The sequence below is a fragment of the Bufo bufo genome, chromosome 1 (genome assembly GCF_905171765.1).
Source record: "Bufo bufo chromosome 1, aBufBuf1.1, whole genome shotgun sequence".
In the NCBI taxonomy this organism is placed as follows: Eukaryota; Metazoa; Chordata; class Amphibia; order Anura; family Bufonidae; genus Bufo; species Bufo bufo.
Window position 1 is genome coordinate 472,718,201 of NC_053389.1, and position 19,585 is coordinate 472,737,785.

The 19,585-nt window shown below is 44.6% G+C and overlaps 1 protein-coding gene across 4 annotated transcripts in view; it reads left to right on the plus strand.

Annotated features, from left to right (window-relative positions):
* Positions 1-18,743, plus strand: part of SRGAP1 (SLIT-ROBO Rho GTPase activating protein 1) — a 195,477-nt gene extending 176,734 nt beyond the window's left edge. For 2 of the 4 annotated variants that reach the window (XM_040409092.1, XM_040409107.1), the window contains exons 18-22: positions 954-1,033; positions 11,924-12,104; positions 12,759-12,893; positions 13,090-13,435; positions 15,217-18,743. In XM_040409092.1, coding sequence (XP_040265026.1) covers positions 954-1,033; positions 11,924-12,104; positions 12,759-12,893; positions 13,090-13,435; positions 15,217-15,597 — 1,123 coding nt within the window. In that variant the 3' untranslated portion in view covers positions 15,598-18,743. The remainder of the gene's footprint in view (positions 1-953; positions 1,034-11,923; positions 12,105-12,758; positions 12,894-13,089; positions 13,436-15,216) is intronic. The other 2 variants (XM_040409098.1, XM_040409116.1) reach the window with 1 other exon arrangement.
* Positions 18,744-19,585: the final 842 nt, after the last annotated feature.

The window sequence follows — 19,585 nt, forward strand, 5'->3', positions numbered from 1 at the left end:
CGCGTAGCGGATTACCCGCACGGCATCTGCTTGTGTGAAAGAGCCCTTACTGTATCCAATCAGTACTGACTAAGAGGGAACACATAAGACAAAGGAAATGACAACACCCAGTTGTCAATTGATTCATAAAGTATTAGGAATAAGAGCGGAACGGCATCATGAAGATTTCTAAGAAAAGATCTTCCAGAATTATTATATTATGGGGACTGCAAGTATTTCTTCAAATTGACATATCAGGAGTGCTGACTAGTCCTCTTCAGGACCAGACACGATTTACCGGTCTTTCACACTCTTTAGTTTAACTGCTGTAACTTTTTATTTGTGTTCATCACTGATTACCCTAAATTTTTATATATTGCATGTCCAGTTTTGGATAATCGGGTCTTAGCTAGTGGTACAAATACAACAGTTGTTTGCCTTGGTTTATTTTTATTTTTTTACTTTTTATTTTTAAATCTTTATATTCTGTCCCTCCAGGGTCCAAAAAGACCATTGGGGACATTATTATTATTATTATTATTATTATTATTTTGCTTATACTTTCTCACACAGGAAGATGACCTAACCCTTATGGCTTAAAGGGTTGTGTCATCTAAGACAACAGGTGCATACCGCTAGGATATGTGGCCATTGTCTGAAAGGTACAGGTCCCACCTCTGGGACCTGCGCCTATCTTGTAAACAGAGCCGGCAGAGTCCCGGAGGGCGCATGCGCGGCGGCCCTCCATTCATTTATTATGGGGCTGCTGAATATAGCCGAGCACTGGCTCAGCTATTTCCATTGGCCCCACTGAAATGAATGGAAGCGGTGGCCACGCAAGCTCAGTGCACTCCCATTGATTTCTATGGGACTTCCGAAAATAGCTTCTGAAAATGTATTATTCATTTACTGTAAATGACTTGCAGTAAGCCTGTCTTGATGATTTATTTTATACTTGTTATTTTCTGTATCAGTGACAGCCCTTACAGTGAACATGGCACCTTAGAAGAAGTTGATCATGACGGCGCCAATGAGACACACACCAGTGAAGATGGTATGATGTTCTGGACTATATTTATAGCCAAATTGCCCATTTTATTGAGTCAGGGCTCAGATATATTTATCTTTTTCTTCCTAATAGAACTATTAATATTTCCCCCCCCTTTTTTTTATTTTTATAAATGATTTATTTATTTTATCAACTAAAAGGCTTCTTTTACACATTTACAACATTTTGCAGTGTTGGTGTATCATATGTGCTGGGCAAGCTCCCGCCTCATATTCTAAATGTCTCCATGCCCCCATTCAGCCCATTGAGGCCAAAAGTCTGGCTTTTTTTTTTGTATAAGTTGTCACTTTTGCAAAAAAAAAAAAAAAAGACTGATAAGCTATTGCTCGGCTTTTTGGTTTGGTTTTATATGCGAGATCTGTAGTACACTGTATGCAGCACGCTTAAAGGGGTTGTCTCACTTTAGAAAATGTTAGTTAGGCCTCATGCGAGAGCGGTCCGTGGTATCCCGGCCTGGATTCCTGTTGAGAGCAGGAGCGCACGGCGTCATTGGTTGCTATGACCCTGTGCGCTTCATGCCGCAGCTGCACTACAGTAATACACTCGTATAGATCATACTAGTGTATTACTGTAGTGCAGCGGCGGCATGAAGCGCACGGGGTCATAGCAACCAATGACGCCGTGCGCTCCTGCTCTCAACAGGAATCCAGACCGTGTTACCACGGACCGCTCACGGCCGTGTGCATGAGGCCTAACTAACATTTTCTGAAGTAAGACAACCCCTTTAAAAGACCTAGCATTGACTGTGTTGTGAGCAGTGGTTGTGAAACCTATGCAGAATGTAAAATGACATGTTGCATTTGTGATAGATGTTTTAGCTCTAGTGGGAGAGGCAGTTGCATCGATAGGATTACCTGTCAGCCTGCTATATATCTGCTATAGATCTTTCTTCTAAGCATAAACCTGTCACTGCGTTTCTATCCAGTGTTTCTGAGGGATGCCCAGGTCTGCAGATTATGTGTTTGTTGCTATTGACTTGTTTCGTTCTGCCACACAAGCATGTCAGAAAATAGCAGTATTGATTAGTAACGCCATAAACCTCACTAAGAGATGGTATTTGCCAAGATTTATTACATTTTGCAGCCAGAATGACTTAACGGATTTCATCTCAAGCTTGCATATTGACATGTGTCCTTAACAGCGATTTATGCAAGATTAATATACTATACTTGGGTCAGCTGGCATCTAGATATATTTCCCTTAGGAAGATATACTAGCTTTAACTGCATTATTCTTGCCATTGCTAATTTAATGGTAGAACACCTTCTTTGCAGGCAGTACTATTATGTGTGGTAGTATTAGGTGGTAATGCTGAGTTTTAGGCACAACGCTTCTGTTCAGCCAGTTCTAATGGTAATCTTAAACAGTTTTAAGTAAACCTGAATTATATATTCTATAAATTATATGTTTATATATAATTATATATACACAGACCAAATTGTGATGGTTAGACAACTGGGTCAGATCATCTCCAAAATTAGTTTTTTTGACGTGCGACTGATCCATTACAGGACTTGCTACTAACGTCTAGGTATCAGATATCTGGTGTCTTGTGAAGTCCATGCCGTAACAGGTCAGAGCTGTTATGGCTTCATTAGGATACCCACAGAATGTGTCTAAAGTACTGACAAAGGTAGTTCTTCTGATCCATGAGAATCCCTGTGGTCATATCCCATGTGAATGTAGCAGCAGCACACATTTGTGGTCAATTGTTGTACTCCATCAGGCACAATATTCAACCGGTCAAAAGACCGAAAATCCCTGCAGTGCCGTTACAGGGATTTTCGGTCTTTTGACCGGTTGAATATTGAGGTTTACCTCCCGAGGGTCTCTACTAGGGCCCATATAGTAGTGTTTACTCCATCAGGCATGCGCACAATCTCTGTACTGACACATAGGACTCCCCCATTCCCAGGATTGCTTTGGGTCCCAGCAGTTGAACCACTAGTGATGATACTTTTATCATGCAGTCCTATGGATAAGTGCGGTTTACCCTTTTTTTTAAATCAAATCGTTTTTATTGAATCAATAAATACAGAGTAATACAAAAAAAACAATACGTTGTTTTTTTTTCCTGCTTTATCCACCATGTGGAATCAGTATACAACAGTAACCGTAGAAATACCAACACACAGTTTTATCAAGTATCTATACATTGTGTGTACACATGTTAAAACAAATATTTGAGACAAATAATTACATATGTCTTAACCCCCCCAAAACCCCTCACCCCCCACCCTACCCTAACCCCCCCTCCCTACCCTAACCCCCCCCCTCCCTACCCTAACCCCCCCCCCCCCCCTCCCTACCCTAACCCCCCGCTCCCTGACAACTAGTCTTGACCTTCACGAGCCTATATAACCACGTGAGTGTGAGAGAACCATTCAGTCCACATTTTATCAAACTTCTGAGGACACCCTCTCTTCACATACACCCCTTTTTCAAGTATCAGCATGTCATGCACCTTCCGTTCAAACTCACTCACGGTTTACCCTTTTAATTGAAACCTGTCGGCTGCACTGATGAGAAACCTGATGGTCTGTCACTTCTGCGAGGCAATGAGTCCTGACAATCATTAATAACATTAACCACCTTGTTATAATGAGTGAGATGGTATCTCTGATAAGTTGGCAGCTTCTCATTTTTTGAGATCCAAATTAATGTGCAGTTTTTTTCTTGCTGGAAACAAGTGCTGAATTGTTACTGTTTCTTTTTTCAATCTTTTATATTAATTTCAAAACAAAACCTTACAACAACATAAATGCACCGCATAGACAAAGAAGGTGCCAGTATAGAAGAGAATATGACGAATCAGTACAATAATAAATCCCACCCCAAACATCCCCTCATTCTGGTCCCCTTTCACAACCACAGAACATTAATAGCTAGCTCTATACAGCTTATCCATGGGCCCCACAACTTTTCAAATTTGAGAAAACTACCCCTTTTCGGAAAAGTAGCTTTTTCATATATTAGTATGGTATTAACCTTCCTCGTAAATTCCTCTAGTGTAGGTGGAACAGAATGGATCCAGTGGAGAGCTATCAATTTCAGCAATCGTCCAACTCATGTAAATTCCACCCCTGGGACTTACGCCACATAACCCAGAATACACACCTTAGGATCCCTGTATATACACTGTCAATAATGCCTAGTACCACCTCCCAAAATTTCCACAACTCTGTGCAATTCTATAGTAGATGTATCAAATCAGCTTGTTCATCCAAACATGTTGGACATTTGGTATCTGGCCTTACCCCAATCTTGTGCAAAAATACAGGAGTTTTATAACGTGTAAAAAATACAATTGAGATTATTTCCCACTTTCATTCAAAGAGGACTGAGGTGCTGCTTCAGGAATATCAGACCACTTGTCCTGCGATATGCTTCCCAAATCTACCTCCCACTTGTGCATGCGATCCAAACCATGATATTTAGACAGTAACATTTGGGAAATCAACCCACTCTTCTCATGACTGGACATTATCAAGTACAAGGCCGTATCATGTTGGCAGGGAAGAGTTACCTTTTTAGTCAAAGCAGTATAAGTGTGCCAAAAGTATATACTTCTTTTTTCTTTTTTTTTTTTTTTTTAAAGCACCTATGAGGGGAATTGTTAGTGTTTTTGACTACTAGCCACTGCAATGGAAGAAATTTACTGTTTTTAGGTTTTAGAAAAAATAAATAATTCAAAACCGAATCTCTAGTGTTCATAGTTGTCATGCTGTTCTGATGAAATGTCTTGTTTGGTAATATAGTCAGATGTCTGTTTAAATCCTCTACCTACAGTTTCAAATAGACACTAAGGGGGTCATTTATTAAGAATGGCATTTTAGACCTGGATCTTAATAACCCCTATATCTGGCACAGGCCTCTACATAACTTTGGCGCATCCAGCGCTAGTCTAATTGTAAACCAGCTTCATAGCGGTCTTACATTTAGACCATTTTCTATGCCTAAAACAGGTGTAGAAAATGATCAATGGGACAGGACTACCGGCTTATGGCGACCCACTTTTTTATACCTGGCATGAGTGGGGAGAAGTTGCAGATTGTGGCGCAAAGGACCTTTGTGCTGCAATGTGCGTCAGAAATGTGCCTAATTTTGGTGTATTTCTGCTTGATAAATGACCCCCCAAATCCCTATGAGATAAGCCATTTTCAGGCCAATTTTGGGGTAAAAGCATTCATAAGAACGCTCATTCCCAATAATTGGCCTATGTAATCATTACAACCGATCATCTAAAAAATGAGCAAACTCTCATTTGTCATCTAATTAGCATCTTTCATTAGAATGAAAGATGCCTGATTATTGGCAGAACATTCCGCTGTGTAATCAGGCATTGCTGCTGATAATAAATGCATCTGAATGAGGGTGGAATGATTGTTTCTCCTTCATTCACTTTGCATTGGTCTGTGTAATAAGCCGAAGCAAATGAGCGCCAATTGATTGGACAGTGTGATGGGTCCTTTAGACTGGATGTTTGATTGGAAGCAATTTGCGTAAGTGTATTCTGAGGCCCCTTTTCTAATGATGTCTTTTGGCCTTATATAGCTTAGAATACGTTAGCTGTTAGGGAACACAACACTTTAGTTGTTTGTTATCATTTTGATTTCTCAACCTTGCTGCCCACACATAGAAAGGAAAGTGCAACATGAAAGAGATTACATTCTAAATGGTGCATTGTAGAGAAAATTGGTCGCTTTAATGAAAGCCAGTTTGCAGTGATTTCAGGCTTCCAATAAGCCGACTCACTGAATTTTTGTGTTGACATTTTGTAACCCTAAAAAAAAAAAAAAAAAGTATATTAGAGCCTTGAATGCTTAAATGTTTGGAAATGATGGCGTATACTCCTTATGAATGTAAGGCTTTCTTTTTGTGGAATGGGCATACAGATGATCAGTTTGCTTTCCACATCCGAATGTCTGTTCCGCAAAAAGATAGAACATTGAATTTAATGGGTATGAAAAAAATGTGAATGCAACACGGACTGCGTCCGTATTTAGCAGATCCGCAATTTGCTTGTCACAAACCTGATATGGTTGCGTGCATGACGCCTAAATCACAGAATTTCTGAACTTTTATTTTTATTTAACTGTGTGGTTATCATTATAAACAACAAATAGGCAGTCGCTAAAATAAGTGAGCTTTCTACCTCTCAGAACAGGCCGGTAAATTATATTTCTCGTGCTTTTTTCCATTGGGGGACACAGACCATGGGTATAGCTTGAGGTATTAGTAGGAGGGACACTATGCAAATGAAAGAGCTCCTCCTCCTCGGGCTATACCCCCCGACTCCACCAGGAGGAACTCAGTTTTGCTTAGTGTCTGGTGAAGGAGGTTGACACTCTCTGATTCTACTCCCTTTTGTTATTTTTATTCTAGATGGGGACACAGGTCGGCATGGCGCCTTCCTGGTCCCCCGTGGAGTGCCCGCCGCCGTCTTTGGGACGTTGCCTGGCTGCCTCCATTTCCTCCCAAGAAGATAAGTGGAACCGGGCTCGACCTGTTAGCTCGGGCATCCCACCAGCTCCTGGGTCACCTGCTGCTGCCCTCCTCCCAGAGCACTGCACTCCTGGAGTCAGACGTCTGAAGAGGTGAGCCCTGCTGGTCCTGAACGGAGGGAGAAGACTGCAGGAGCAGATAAGTATAACTGCAATCGCTCTGCTTCCCCTCCCCTCCCTGTCTTATGTCTATGGGCCGCCTGGGTGATCTGAGGATGTTCTCTGTCCGGGGGTTCTGGGGCATGGAGGCACTATACTGGCTTATCTCCCTGCTGGGACTCTCTGCTCCCCCTTTATGAGGCATGACTTTTTCCCTGGCGGCGCCAGCTAACCTTGGACAGAACAAGGATTTTGGGCTGTAACTGCAGGCAGGCGTGCGTTCCTTGTTAACCCCCGCTTTGCTGTGTTCGGCACTGGGGGACATGTTTTCAGGAAGCACAGGGAGTGGAGCGCGAGATTTTTTCGCGCTTCTATGATGCGGCCGGGGGGCGGAGCCTGATGCGGCCGGGGCGGAGCCTAGCGCTTCGCTTCGGCATCTTCCTCCGTCTGCTACAAAGGTTCCCACGCTCCTATCTGCTCCCCTGCTTCTCTCTGAACATGGATTAAGGGTGTCAGCCTAAATGGGCTGTGTCATTTTACCATTTCTTTTTTCATGTGCAGCACCATACTGGTCCACAAGGGTATGTGTGGTATGGCATTTTAACCCTATTCAATCTGCTTCTCTCTGAACAGCTGTCTAGCTCTGTATGTGTGTGTATAAATTCCTTGCTTCTGATGTGAACGATCTCTAGTTCGATTCCCAGAAGACACTTTTAAGGTTTCTTTTCTCTAACTGCAACTGTAGATTCTTGCATAGTTGTTATCATGCCTAAGCCAAGTCACCTTCTCAGGCTCCAATGGGGTCCTGTTAGACCACTGGTGTTTGTGCCTCCTGCCCTGGCCCTGGACAGGATCTCCTTCCTGCCCAACCCAGCTCCTAAGGCAAGCTGGTATCTCAGTGATAAGGCTGTTGCCCCAGTCCAGGCTTTCTGAGTTCAAACCACTTTCAGCCTTTAAAAAAAAAAAAAAAAAAAAGTGGGAAAAATGCTTATTTCTGTCCCAGCAGAGCTGGCGGTACCCGCCTGGGCATCTGCCAGGTCCTGCGCGGCCGCTGATTTGGCCTGAGTCGCCAAGGCAGCCATGTCCTTTTTGGACCGTATGGCAGTTGCCAATCCAGTGGCCCCTACCACTCCGTCTCCCCGCAGTGGTTCCCGCTGAGGTCGCCTGACTAATCAGAGGCAGCGTGAGCGGTAGCATCCTTCTTGGATGACTCCGTTTTCCCCCCTCGTCTAGAGGTGTGTTCAGACAACTCTCCCCCCCCCCCCTAAGGAGCGCAGGTCTGAAGGGGGATTGTCCGGCTAGGACGAGGTCATGGAGCGGGTCCCTCCGCCTAAGCTCCCCACGTTTGGCGGACTTAGTAGCGGCTGTCCGTGACACCTGTAATCTCCAAGGGGATTCTCCTCTACGCGGGAGTTCCCCCCTTTTTTGGTTTTCTGTCCAAGAAGCCATAGGTTGCCGCATTTTTTCCTATCCATGAGGAATTTCCGCGGTCATACCCAGAACCTGGGACAGGATCCTCCTTTTACGACTGAGCAGTGTGGAGGGCTGGTCTTCTCCCCTAGGGTGGATCCCCCAGTGTCCAGGATCACTGCCTTCCCTGTCCTTACCGGCTCCTCTCTGCAGGACGTTCTGGACAGGCGCCACCTGAACCTGGCGGAACATGATGCGTCTACTGACACACCGGATTTGGTTCTCCAGGTGTCTCAGTCTTCCAAATTCCTTTGCGAGGCTTCCATGGGCATTGATTCCCTCTTTACCCGCATTGCAGCCCTCTCGGTCATTCTGCACAGAGAGGTTGGGTTAATAGTGTGGGACGCTGACGCTTCTCCAAGTGTCCCCTTACTAACCTCCCCTTTGAGGGTTCCAGGTTTTTTAGGGCTCAGCTGGACGAGTTCTTCCCTACCGCTATCTGGGGGCAAGTACTCTTACATTCCACACCTACGCCCTAACGTCCTTTTCGAACCGGGTCCTCCGGTTCCAGTACCAGTCCTTTCGCTGCCCCGCCGCTGGGGGGGCTACAGGACTCCCGCAGGAACCTCCCCCCTTCAAGCCCCAGCCGTCATGGTGTCCAAGGAGGCAGTCGGCCTCCCTGCTACTTCCACAGGTTTGGAGGGCTCATGTTCAGGAACGCCTGGGCTCTAAGAATTGTAACGTCGGGTTACAAGATAGTTTACATCCAGCGTTTCGGGGGATCCGTTCCGCGCCTCGGATCTCTGGATGGCAGTTTCTTCCCTTCTGGACCAGGGGTATTATTACCCTGGTTTCTCCAGAGGAACAGGGCACGGGTTTCTTTTCAGACCTGTTCATCGTTCCAAGGAAGGAGGGGTCGGTGCGTCCGACCCTGGATCCGAAGCTGCTCAAATTTTTTCCTCCGGATAAGGAGGTTTCAATTGGTATCCCTCCGCTCCGTTATTGTTTCTCTTCTTCAGGGTAATTCCTCGCGTCCGTAGACTTCCAGGACGCCTGTCCGCATGGCCCGATCACAGAATCTCACAACGATTCCTGCGCTTGCCATGGGTGGCCGACTCTATGTATTTTTTTTTTCGCCCTCCCTTTCGGGTTAGCGACTGCCCCTAGGGTCTGTACCATGATCCTAGCGCCTTTGATGGCTCTTCCTCGCACCAAGGACATTTCTTGGCGTCCGGATCACTGTTCAAATTAAACAGCTCGGATGGTTGATCGACTTCCACGATCCTTCTCCTCCCGTCCCTGAAGCTCTCCTTCTGGGGATATTTTTGGATGCCTTGACCAAGAGATTTTTTCTTTCAGACAACTAGGTCTTCTGGATCCAGATGGCGGTGTCGCACCTTCTGCGCTCCCTGTGTCTCTCCTTTCGGGGGTACCTGCGGGTCCTCGGTCTTGTGGTGGCCTCTTCCGAGGCTGTACCATATGTCCAGTTTTTTTCTCACACTCTGTCGCCGCGACAGGAGATCTTTCCCTCTGGGACGAGCCCTCTCGTGGTCTGTATGCTTACATCTGCAGGTGGCGCGTTCTGTTTTTTTCTACAGAACCTGACGGCGGGAAGATCGTTACTCCCGTTCTTTTCCTGGACCACTGATGCCTGCCTCTGGCTAGGGCGGCGTTCTCCGGTCCCACTCGATTCTGGGGGTTTGGTCGGCGACGGAATAGTTTTCCCTATCAACATCCTTGAGCTGAGAGTGAATTACTTCAGCCATCAAGGTGGGACCACAGCCGGACAGTGATGCGGGAAGTAAAAAATAAATAAATAAAATATTCTGCTGTGGGCAGAGTCGCACGTTCCGGTGTGGCCAGCAGTATTCCTTCCGGGAATAGGCATCTGGGCTGCGGACTTTCTAAGTCGAAACAAGGTGGAGCCAGGCGAGGGTCTCTGCATCCGGGTGTCTGCGATGACGTGCGTGGCAGGTGGTGCCGTCCCGATGTGGATCTGATGTCGTCATAGGTTCAACAACAAGCTCCCAGGTCTCCGGCTCGCGCCCGAGGTCCGAAGGCGTATGGGGTGGACGCGCTGGTGTCTCCGTGGCAAGTCTTCAGCCTCCTCTATGTCTTCCTTCCGCTTCTCTTCTGTCGAGGGGTCTACGCAAGATTGCGGTGGATGGGATTCGACCGTCCTCATCACCCCAGATTGACTTAACCGCGCATGGTTCTCGGACATGGCTCGGATGCTGGCGGATGCCCCATGGCTTCTTCCCGACAGGGAGGTTCTACTGTCTCGGGGTCCTCTCTTCCTCCGGAATCTACGGTCTCTTCGTTTAACGGCGTGGCTGTTGAAACCGCCATCCTGAAGAAGAGGGGATTCTCGGATTCGGTGGTTAGAATCATGATCAGGGGAAGCCGGCTTCCTTCCGGATTACTATCGTACCTAGTAGGCCTTCATGACTTTTTGTGAGAACTCGGGGTTCCCTCCCCTCGCTTTTCCATCCCGATGGTGCTGTCTTTTCTTCAGTCCGGACTTGAGATGGGACTGTCGCTGAGTTCCCTGAAGGGTCAGGTTTCGGCGCTGCCGTCCTTTTTCAAGGGTCCCTTGCTCTTATGGGTCCTGTGAAGTTCTTTCTTCAGAGGGTGGCACATTCGGTTTCCGTATGTTCCCCTTTTGTCTCCTTGAGATCTCAATTTGGTCCTGCGCGCTCTGCAGACGGCCCCTTTCGAACCTCTGAGAGAGGTCTCCCTGACCTTTCTCACCTGGAGAGTGGTCTTCCTTGTGGCCACATCTCCCATCAGACGGGTGTCGGAGCTGGCCGCTCTTTCCCGCCAGGAGCCCCTTTCTAGTTTTTCTCCAGGATACGGTTGTGTTCCGTCCGGTTCCCTCCTTTTTGCCCGAGGTGGTCTCTTCTTTCCACCTTTAGCAAGGATCTTGTCCTGCCCTCCTTTTGCCCTTCTCCGGCAAATTCCAGGGAACGCGCTCTACACTCCCTGGCTGTCGTCCGGGCCTTGGAAGTGTATCTCACGGCTACCACTTACGTCCGCAGTTCTGATTCCTCCTTGTGGTTTCTGAGGGACCTCGTAGGGGTCTGGCGGCCTCCAAGTTCACTGTGGCGCGATGGATCCGCTCTGCTGTTGTCGCGCTCGTGTTAGGGTTCCCCCGGCACGGAATGCTGCTCATGACACTAGGGTGGTGAAGGCTTCCTGGGCAAGGCGCAATCGTGCCTCTGCGTCTAAGCTGCGTAAGGCGGCCACCTGGTCGTCCTTACGTTACTTTACGAAGTTTTATCAGCTGCATCCCTGATGCTGTCTTTGACCGCAGGGTTTTACAGGCTGTGGTTCCTGTTTGATAGTTGGACGTTCCTCCTGGCGGTGCTGAGATTTTTTCCCACCCCATGGACTGCTTTAGGACGTCCCATGGTCTGTGTCCCCCAATGGAAAAAAGCACGAGAAAAGGAGATTTTAGTGAAACTCACCTGTAAAATCTTTTTCTCGTCTTTTCCATTGGGGGACACAGCTCCCACCCATTCTGTCTGTTGCAGGAGGGGTCTTCAATTCAGTTTTTGCTTATGGTTGGACCTTATGGCTTGGTCCGATGGTTTCCATAATTTTTTCTTCCTCCTTCTCCTACTGCTTGTGCAACGCCTGAGTTCCTCCTGGTGGAGTCGGGGGGTATAGCCCGAGGAGGAGGAGCTCTTTCATTTGCATAGTGTCCCTCCTACTAATACCTCAAGCTATACCCATGGTCTGTGTCCCCCAATGGAAAAGACGAGAAAAAGATTTTACAGGTGAGTTTCACAAAAATCTCCTTTTGTCACTTATGTCTATTTTGTTTTCTGTGTCCTTAATATTCTTGAACTTTGATTTGTAGAGTGTGAACCAATTGAAGCCATAGCCAAATTTGACTATGTGGGACGATCCGCTCGAGAGTTGTCTTTTAAGAAAGGTGCATCCCTTCTCTTGTACCATCGTGCATCTGAAGACTGGTGGGAAGGACGACACAATGGAATCGATGGCCTAGTGCCCCACCAGTACATTGTTGTACAAGACATGTAAGATTTTTCATTTACATTTATTAGGCTACTTTCACACTTGCGGCAGAGAGATCCGGCAAGCAGTTCCGTCGCCGGAACTGCCTGCCGGATCAGGCAAAATGTATGCTAACTGATGGCATTAGTAAGACTGATCAGGATCCTGATCAGTCTTAAAAATGCCTGATCAGTCGAAAAAATGCATTGAAATGCCGGATCCGTCTTTCCGGTGTCATCCGGCAAAAACGGATCCGGCATTTATTTTTTCACCTTTTTTTCAGTCTGCGCATGCGCATACCGGAAGGACGGATCCGGCATTCCGGTATTCTGAATGCCGGATCCGGCACTAATACATTCCTATGGGAAAAAATGCCTGATCCGGCATTCAGGCAAGTCTTCAGTTTTTTTAGCCGGAGATAAAACCGTAGCATGCTACGGTTTTCTCTTTTGCCTGATCAGTCAAAACGACTGAACTGAAGACATCCTGATGCAAACTGAACGGATTACTCTCCATTCAGAATGCATGGGGACATACCTGATCAGTTCTTTTCCGGTATAGAGCCCCTGTGACGGAACTCTATGCCGGAAAAGAACAACGCAAGTGTGAAAGTAGCCTTAGAAAATGATTTTGGCACAAGTGCACTCATATAAACACTTGATCTCTTTACTTTTTAGGGATGATACATTTTCAGATTCCTTGAGTCAGAAAGCTGATAGTGAAACTAGCAGTGGTCCGGTGACTGAAGATAAGTCATCATGTAAAGATATAAACTCTCCAACTGACCGACACCCAGATTTATATTCGGGCAGGTAAGACGTTCTCTAGTGTCCCATACCCTTTCTGCTCAAATATTTAGTTTAGGACATGAGGATTCCCATAGAATCTATATTTTATCTGTCTGTTACAATAAGGGCTTTTCTGGTGATCATTTGTTGTAAGATCATGTTTTAAATTTAAACCATGAAGGCATTTCTAACAAAACTTTTCCTTCTATTGATTTTGCAGACACAAAAGGCGAACAGATCTAGCACCACCTTCTCGCCGTTCAGGCAGGTCTAACGACAGTCACTGCCCAGTACATCCTCCACAGTCTCTCAACAACTCATCGATGGAAATTGTATCTTCCAATATTTCAAGCCATTGTAGCCCGCGTGCCCTTCTACAGAATCGCAACCTTAACACTGACAGCCCTGAACGTAGACGTAAGCCAGGCCATGGAAGTCTGACCAACATAAGTCGGCATGAGTCTTTAAAAAAGATAGACAGTCCTCCTATACGAAGGTCTACATCATCAGGACAGTACACAAATTTTAATGACCACAAGACTCTCGACCCAGAGAGGATTGCTCAGGTATATAAAGGGAGTTAAAAGTATTGTGCACAACTTAAAAATACAAAAGCTTATTATATGACACAATATTTCCCTTCTGCCCCATAAGCTCCCCTTCACTCGTTTAGCCTGTATGAGTGGAGTATAGCACAGGACAGGGGTTGTTTGTTTACTGCTGGTGACGTACTCAGCTTTTTCTCAGTATGCTAGGACGAGGCTTCCGCCTAGCAGTGATCCCGGTGACTTCACTGTCCCTAATGAGCAGTCTTTAGTGCTGCCCTTGCCTGTAAAACAGCCTAGGGCAGTGCTTAAGACCACCCATTTGTGCCGGTGACGTCGCTGATTCAATGTTAGGCGGAAGCCTCTAACTAGCATACCCATGAGATGGCTGGTAGTGAAGAAAAAGCCCTTGGCCTGCCTGATGCAGGGCAAGGGGGAGCATTGGAGCAAGAAATGCTTTACTCATGCATGGTAAATGAGTGAAGGGGAGCTTATGTCCGGGTACAGGAACAACCCCTTTAACAGTGTTTTTGGTGCAGTCAGAACCCATCCCTGTAGACATCACTGAGCCATGATGCACAGGACATATCTCTCCCACTGACTGCATCATTGTGCAAAAGACCAATTCATCAACACATAAGGGCAGATTTATCATCACACTTGCTCCTGAAAAGTGTTATTAAAAATTTGCACCTTCAATAGTCGAGTGTTCCCCCATGTATGTGCATGCTTGGCCCAGGGTTCTCAATGGGGAGCGGGGGCAATGCTGCTGTCAGACTCCTCTGGTGGCGGCTTATTTTCCTTGGGAACAAAAGGATCAAGTTCTAAAATTAAACATATCTGTTCATCGCCACCCCAGCAGACACAGAGTTGGCCATTTGGCTGACCTTACACAAAGGCCTCATTCAAACAGCCGTAGTGTTTTGCGGATCCACAAAACACGGATACCAGCCGTGTGTGTGTTTCGCAATTTGCGGACCGCACATGGCCACAACCATAATAGAAAATGCCTATTCTTGTCCACGATTGCGGACAAGAATAGGATATGCTCTATCCTTTCTGCGGAACGGAACCACGGATGCGGACTGCACACAGTGTGCTGTCCGCACCTTTGCGGCCCCATTTAAATGAATAGGTCCGCACCCGTTCATACGGCCGTCTGAATGGGCCCTTATACGCATAGGTACCTTAACGTAGTTAAGTAAAAAGCATATAGCATTCAAATGAATGTCCTATTGTTCTGGCATATTGTCCTTCTACTACCATAAAATTTAAATGGATCTTAACTTTTTTGTTTTTTCCATAAAAATTTTGAAAAGTCTTTGTATGTGCTCAGCTGTTCATTTTCATGTTATTAAAGGGGTTTTCCAGTAATAGGGATAATTATTCAATCAAGAGTCCTACCTCTGGGACCCCCACTGATCATGTGAATGGGGGCCACATACCCCTCTGCCCCCCCCCCCCAAAAAAATAATCATCGGTGCAGCAAGCCGCATGTGCACTGCCACTGTTTATTTCTATGAGTGCTGTACTCCATCTATGCCAGTCCCACAGAGATGAATGGAGTGTAGCATATGCTCAACCTGCAATTCCATTCATTTCAAGGGGCCCTTTGAGAGTACAGGGCATGATCAGTGAGGGTCCCAGCGGTAGGACCATGTGGATAGGAGATAACTTCAAATTTCCAGAACGCCCCATTATAGCTGTTTTTTTGTAGTTTATGTATCTTATTAATGATAAACGGTATGTATTTTAGAGAATTCTAGGGCTGCTGTCTAGTCTCTTTATTTTTGTATCTTAAGCAGGACATAGAAGAGACCATGAACTCGGCCCTAAATGAGCTACGTGAGCTTGAACTACAGAGTTCTGCAAAGCATGCACCAGATGTTGTACTGGATACACTCGAGCAAATAAAGAACTCGCCCTCCTCAGCAACATCAACAGAGTCTCTGAGTCCTCTTCACAATGTCATGCTCAGGAACACAGAGCCACAAATCCGGCGTAGCACTAGTACATCCAATGATACAATGAGCACATTCAAGCCCATGATTACCCCTCGAATGGGTATACAGTTAAAGCCTCCAGCTTTAAGGCCAAAACCTATTGTGTTACCAAAAACTAACCCTGGCTTAGGACCCTCCCAGGCCACTCAAGGGGCTGCTGACAAATCATGCACAATGTAATGTCATTGTGAATAGTACCTTATGTGAACAAATGCCATGATATCATTAGTGGCATCTTTGTACTGGAACTAGAATAAAACACTAGCGTCTACACTAAATTTTTACTACAAGAAACTGGACTGTGTTGTGAGTTTACAGCTGTAGAGACCCATAGACGCATACTTGAAGATTTGATGCTGCTGATGCAACGTCACAACGGCTTCTCACTTATGTTACAGACTTCTCAATCTGATTTGCCCACAATATATCTATAATAGATGAGAAGTGTCCATTTATTTTACTTTACAACTCATAGTGAGTCACGGATCAGGTGTATTTGGTTTGCAGAGCAGCCTAAAGAAAACCCATTAGTAGTTTGTTCCATAGAACGTTTGCATTACATTCCTTTGGGGCCTTACTGCTTGCTATAAAAACCTCTGGTAGATCCTGGACCGGAACTAACCCTTCTAACCACTCCTATTGTGACTGTATATTGCCCCAGCATTAGTTATAATGGGGGAACATGTTAAGGTGTACCGTATGCACAGTCTGTGGTTCTTATGATATGTAGACATGGATATGTCTCTATATATATATGTTTCTGTGTAGAGATGAATATGTATGGAAGAAAGTTGTTTTGCACATGCACAATATACAGAGAGATGATCAATGTGCTGCTCTTCAGACACTCCTGTTCCGAAGCGTTAAGTTTAGGCATGTTTCTGTATAACCGCTCTTTATAGCCATGAAGCCAAAGTACCATATCGAATATAGATTTAGGGCAAATAAACTCTGCCATCAGGGCTGGACCGCAACACAAGGACACTACATAACGACATGCCTGGATTTTACTAAAAGTCATAGCAGGGCACATTGGATGATGATTCAGTGTCAGCACAGTATTAATATTAGCCCTGTATGGAATTATGTGTCGTGCCACTTAATATTTCTGTTGCCTCTTATATGTAACTTATTCATTTTCCTCCTACCTATCCATTAATCTGTTTTGGAGCAGCGTTTACCCCGCCATTGAAAAGTACAAACTGCACAATCTAATACAAAGGCCTCAAATCATGCTAATTATGTGTTATGTTAGGCCAACAATATTATATTGGTACTCCTTTTTATTGCTTTATTTTAAGAATTCATTTAGGGTTGTTGTTTTTGTATATATGATTTGTATATACTTTAAGCCAGTACATTGCTTGTGTGGCTTCTTTTTTATACTTTATTTTTTTTTACCTTTTTTTTTTTTTCTCCTTTTGTAGGTTACGGAGTAGATCCATTTATGGTAGATACATGGTTTTACTTTAGTGCTATAAATCAGACTACATTGGCCCAGATAAGCATAGTGAAATGCAGCCAACCTCTCTAGCGATTTATTTGGGATTACACTTAGATTCTATCTATAGACTGCTCCACTTCTTTCCAATCTACGAAACAAAGCCTTCCTCTTTTAAACTACATTTGGGAGAATTATTTTAAGATGTGAACAGCACTCCCATATCACAAATGTGGGACACAACAATAAAATTGACGTGATGGCTTATTTTTATTATGTAGTCTAATATTTTATTATCACCTTCCGTAATAATAAATGACAGACCATGAGGGGAGAGTCTATTATCATTACTAAGCTTCCAGTGTACAGAAGCAAGTCCTTTATCTATAAGCTGTATACCTCCTCATTGCAGACTCGAGCCTGTAGTTAAAGCTGAGCCGAGGAGCTCTATGAGCGACCTGACTTTTCATATGCAGTCCTAACATGATCATAGATGAGACGTAGAACTCACAGGGACAAACTGGAATTCTCTTCTTACGTTCAAGCACAGGTCTAGCCTGGTACTTGTTTTCTTCTGGTCTGTGTGACATAATAGAGTTAATACATGTCTTTTCAACAGTTGGAACTGTGTATAATTGTTATAGACTGTGTATTCTTATTAGAAGTAGTGTAGTACAAGAATATTTTAGAAGCAGTGCACCTGGTGTGCTGCCATATACATGTGTAGTTTGATGGTTTTAGGTATTTGCAGTATTGTAGGTGGATGTGCACAGATGTACACAAGCAAGGCCCACAGGGAGGGAGTTCTTTCCAACTCTTGCACAGCCAGGTGTCCGTATTGTCTGTCCATTCGGATTACAGTACTGATAGCGCAGTTTTTGTTGACTGTTAATTCTTTGTGTTGGTGTACATCCGTAGTATGTACATGTGAAAGTGCCTTTAAACTTTTAGAGGAACTTCCAACTTTTTACTCTGTGTAATACATTTCCTTACATTCAATTTCACTCTCGAAAAAAGTAAAGTTGAAAAAAAAATAAGTTTGACTTTCATTTCAAGGACTCATGTGTGATGTTAAATGGTTGTGATGATGCACTTTTATGTATATGACTGTACATTTTGGCATGTACCATTACAGGCTTCAAAGTCCATCCAGGTTTGTTCCTCCGTAGACTTTCTTTATAATAAAGAATATAGTTCTGTCATCAGCTGCCATCTCTGTTGTTTTGTACACTTGCAGACCAGACAAGATGGAAGATGTGGGGAAAAAAATACACACATAGTAGATTGGTTCTCAATATTCTAAAGAAGGCCTTTTAGGGATTCTTGAAGATGTTAAAGGGGTTGTGCACGGCTTATTTTTTTTAAATCAAATCAACCCACCTATCCAGTAGGACATGTAAAGATAAGTAGAAGTATACTTGCCTTCTCCCCACCACTCGATTTCAGATTTTTGTGTCCCGGTCTGCCTTCAATGCACTTTAGATCTCTGCATGTGAGCTTCCTGCACGGACAGAGTCACGTGTACAATTGCAGAAAATAACTGGCCTCAGAGTTGACATGTCCCCAAGCGGCACATGACTGTTGGGTCACGATCTGCTTCGGGACATGTCATCACTAAGCTTTTTCATTGGCTTTTTCCATTAAGAAAGTTTACATGTAGTGAGCAGAAGTGCAGTGAAGACAGCCTGGGAGCCACGTAGCCAGAAGCGGTGGAGAGAAGGTAAGTGTACTTCACAGGGCCCACTAATTAAAAATAAATAAAAAATTTGGACATCCCCTTTTACACACCACCACAGATTTGCCTCTTTTTGTACACTGGCCATAAAGTATTAGACAAAGATTACATAATATGACTTGATCTGATGGACTGAAATTGATCTAATGTTCACGCCATAAACAGTTTTTCTCATTTGAGTTGAAATTCTCACAAACCGGTTTAACTGATATCTGATGCTTTGGTTGAAAGTCACAAAGCTACAGGAGACCACAGTGAGTACAATTAACTATAAAGTAAACCCCAATCGTTTTAGAGTACCATTCCCATGCAGGTTACATGCATGGATTTTAGGGGTTTTTGTATTTCATTTACAACCTCTTTAAATTATTTAGTAACTGAGTTAAAAATACATGGTTTTAGTACTGCTGTACTTATTTGCTTTATCCATGTACATACACATTGATCATTTTACCAAGGAGTGTGTTCTTGTATTTTTTGGGTCCATTGGCTGCACAACAAAGAGTGTTTAAGTGACCCTCTGGTTTTCCCAAACTTTCAACATTAGCCATGGAATGCTTGGAATCTGATGCCCTCCTTTCAAAGTTTTGTGCCACTTCTTTCACCCAAGATGGCCACTTTTCAGCCTACCCTAAGCACGGTGTGCAGTAATAGTCTAAGAGACTTCCCACTGCTGATGAAGCTGGTCACGGTACCACCATAGCAAGACTTGGGATGGACACATCCCTGACCTCATCAGTACTGGTCTATCTAGCAGCAGGGAAGTGTATCTCAGATGACCAGAGAAGAAAGTGGACACGTCTGATCCAAAGCACAGATTTCAAAATGAGAGCCAGGTTAGACGTACCTGACTCTCATTTAGAAATTTGTGCGGTGGACTAAGGATTCCAGAATTTATAAACCAAATAAGTGTGGAAATGTCTTCCTACTACTGATAATAAAGAGGAACTAATATAATTCAATTCTGTTTAATCATAGAAAGTATTGTGCAT